At 48.5% G+C, this 3,316-nt stretch overlaps 1 protein-coding gene across 1 annotated transcript; it reads right to left on the bottom strand.

Annotated features, from left to right (window-relative positions):
- Positions 1 to 231: 231 nt before the first annotated feature.
- On the bottom strand, positions 232 to 1,209 carry LOC122810521 (leucine-rich repeat extensin-like protein 3). Its single transcript, XM_044082103.1, has one exon. The coding sequence runs from the start codon at positions 1,207 to 1,209 to the stop codon at positions 232 to 234; it is 978 nt and encodes a 325-aa protein (XP_043938038.1).
- Positions 1,210 to 3,316: the final 2,107 nt, after the last annotated feature.

Genomic DNA, 3,316 nt, shown 5'->3' with positions numbered 1-3,316 from the left:
GCAAAAGAAGGTGCTGAGCAACAATGCCAAAAAAGTGCCTCAAAGGTACAACATAGGGTCACCACAGCAACATGATAACTCAGTTCATGTAAACAGGGAGAAATGGAGAGACAGGCAAGCTAGAAATGGGGCAAGAGAAAGCACAGATGCACACAAAGGTAACCTGAATACAAAATAAGTGCAGGAAGCTTTCTTTTTTTGAGACAGGAGCCCTGTTTCCATGTTTGAAGACTAGTAGAGGAAACTCATAAGGTGCATATAAAAAGGAGGAGGAGGAACAAGGTGCATATAAAAAGGAGGAGGAGGAACAAGGTGCATATAAAAAGGAGGTGGAGGAACAAGGTGCATATAAAAAGGAGGTGGAGGAACAAGGCACATATAAAAAGGAGGAGGAGGAGGAACAAGGCGCATATAAAAAGGAGGAGGAACAAGGCGCATATAAAAAGGAGGAGGAACAAGGCGCATATGCAAAGGAGGAGGAGGAACAAGGCGCATATGCAAAGGAGGAGGAGGAACAAGGCGCATATGCAAAGGAGGAGGAGGAACAAGGCGCATATGCAAAGGAGGTGTAGGAACAAGGCGCATATGCAAAGGAGGTGTAGGAACAAGGCGCATATGCAAAGGAGGTGTAGGAACAAGGCGCATATGCAAAGGAGGTGTAGGAACAAGGCGCATATGGAAAGGAGGTGGAGGAACGAGGTGCATATGTGAAGGAGGAGGAGGTGGAGGAACAAGGTGCATATGTGAAGGAGGAGGTGGTGGAGGAACAAGGAGCATATACAAAGGAGGTGGAGGAACAAGGCGCATATACAAAGGAGGGGGAGGAACAAGGCGCATATACAAAGGAGGGGGAAGAACAAGGCGCATATACAAAGGGGGAGGAACAAGGCGCATATGTAAAGGAGGAGGAGGTGGAGGAGCAAGGTGCATATACAAAGGAGGTGGAGGAACAAGGCGCATATACAAAGGAGGTGGAGGAACAAGGCGCATATACAAAGGAGGTGGAGGAACAAGGCGCATATGTGGAGGAGGAGGTGGAGGAACAAGGCGCTTATGTGGAGGAGGAGGTGGAGGAACAAGGCGCTTATGTGGAGGAGGAGGTGGAGGAACAAGGCGCTTATGTGGAGGAGGAGGTGGAGGAACAAGGCGCTTATGTGGAGGAGGAGGTGGAGGAACAAGGCGCATATACAAAGGAGGAACAAGGCGCATATACAAAGGAGGAAAAAGGGAATATATATATAGAAGGAGGAGGATGCATATATATAGAAGGAGGAGGATGCATATATATAGAAGGAGGAGGATGCATATATATAGAAGGAGGAGGATGCATATATATAGAAGGAGGAGGATGCATATATATAGAAGGAGGAGGATGCATATATATAGAAGGAGGAGGATGCATATATATAGAAGGAGGAGGATGCATATATATAGAAGGAGGAGGATGCATATATATCGAAGGAGGAGGATGCATATATATAGAAGGAGGAGGAAGAAAAAGGTGCATATACAAAGGAGGAGGTGGTGGAGGACCAAGGCGCATATATAAAGGAGGTGGAGGACCAAGGCGCATATATAAAGGAGGTGGAGGACCAAGGGGCATATATAAAGGAGGAGGAGGAGGGGGACCAAGGGGCATATATAAAGGAGGAGGAGGAACAAGGGGCATATATAAAGGAGGAGGAGGAGCAGGAACAAGGGGCATACATAAAGGAGGAGGAGCAGGAACAAGGGGCATACATGGAGGAGGAGCAGGAACAAGGGGCATACATAAAGGAGCAGGAACAAGGGGCATACATAAAGGAGGAGGAACAAGGGGCATACATAAAGGAGGAGGAACAAGGGCATACATAAAGGAGGAGGAACAAGGGGCATACATAAAGGAGGAGGAACAAGGGGCATACATAAAGGAGGAGGAACAAGGGGCATACATAAAGGAGGAGGAACAAGGGGCATACATAAAGGAGGAGGAACAAGGGGCATACATAAAGGAGGAGGAACAAGGGGCATACATAAAGGAGGAGGAACAAGGGGCATACATAAAGGAGGAGGAACAAGGGGCATACATAAAGGAGGAGGAGGAACAAGGGGCATACATAAAGGAGGAGGAACAAGGGGCATACATAAAGGAGGAGGAGGAGGAACAAGGGGCATACATAAAGGAGGAGGAGGAACAAGGGGCATACATAAAGGAGGAGGAGGAACAAGGGGCATACATAAAGGAGGAGGAGGAGGAACAAGGGGCATACATAAAGGAGGAGGAGGAGGAACAAGGGGCATACATAAAGGAGGAGGAGGAACAAGGGGCATACATAAAGGAGGAGGAGGAACAAGGGGCATACATAAAGGAGGAGGAGGAACAAGGGGCATACATAAAGGAGGAGGAGGAACAAGGGGCATGCATAAAGGAGGAGGAGGAGGAACAAGGGGCATACATAGAGGAGGAGGAGGAGGAACAAGGGGCATACATAGAGGAGGAGGAGGAACAAGGGGCATACATAAAGGAGGAGGAGGAACAAGGGGCATACATAAAGGAGGAGGAGGAGGAACAAGGGGCATACATAAAGGAGGAGGAGGAGGAGGAACAAGGGGCATATATAAAAGAGGAAGAGGAACAAGGGGCATGTATAGAGGAGGAGGAGGAACAAGGGGCATGTATAGAGGAGGAGGAGGAACAAGGGGCATGTATAGAGGAGGAGGAACAATGCGCATACGTAAAGGAGGAGGAGGTGGAGGAACAAGGCGCATATGTAAAGGAGGAGGAGGTGGAGGAACAAGGCGCATATGTAAAGGAGGAGGAGGTGGAGGAACAAGGCGCATATGTAAAGGAGGAGGAGGTGGAGGAACAAGGCATATGTAAAGGAGGAGGAGGTGGAGGAACAAGGCATATGTAAAGGAGGAGGAGGTGGAGGAACAAGGCGCATATGTAAAGGAGGAGGAGGTGGAGGAACAAGGCGCATATGTAAAGGAGGAGGAGGTGGAGGAACAAGGCGCATATGTAAAGGAGGAGGAGGTGGAGGAACAAGGCGCATATGTAAAGGAGGAGGAGGTGGAGGAACAAAGCGCATATGTAAAGGAGGAGGAGGTGGAGGAACAAGGCTCATATATAAAGGAGGAGGTGGAGGAACAATGTGCATATATAAAGGTGGAGGAACAAGGCGCATATATAAAGGAGGAGGTGGAGGAACAAGGCGCATATATAAAGGAGGAGGTGGAGGAACAAGGCGCATATATAAAGGAGGAGGTGGAGGAACAAGGCGCATATATAAAGGAAGAGGAGGATGCATATATATATATATAGGAGGAGGATGCATTT

This window comes from Protopterus annectens, chromosome 9.part0, assembly GCF_019279795.1.
Source record: "Protopterus annectens isolate FY-2018-M chromosome 9.part0, PAN1.0, whole genome shotgun sequence".
Taxonomy (NCBI): domain Eukaryota; kingdom Metazoa; phylum Chordata; order Ceratodontiformes; family Protopteridae; genus Protopterus; species Protopterus annectens.
Note: the sequence above shows the minus strand (reverse complement) of the source record. Positions and strands in the feature narration are given on the sequence as shown.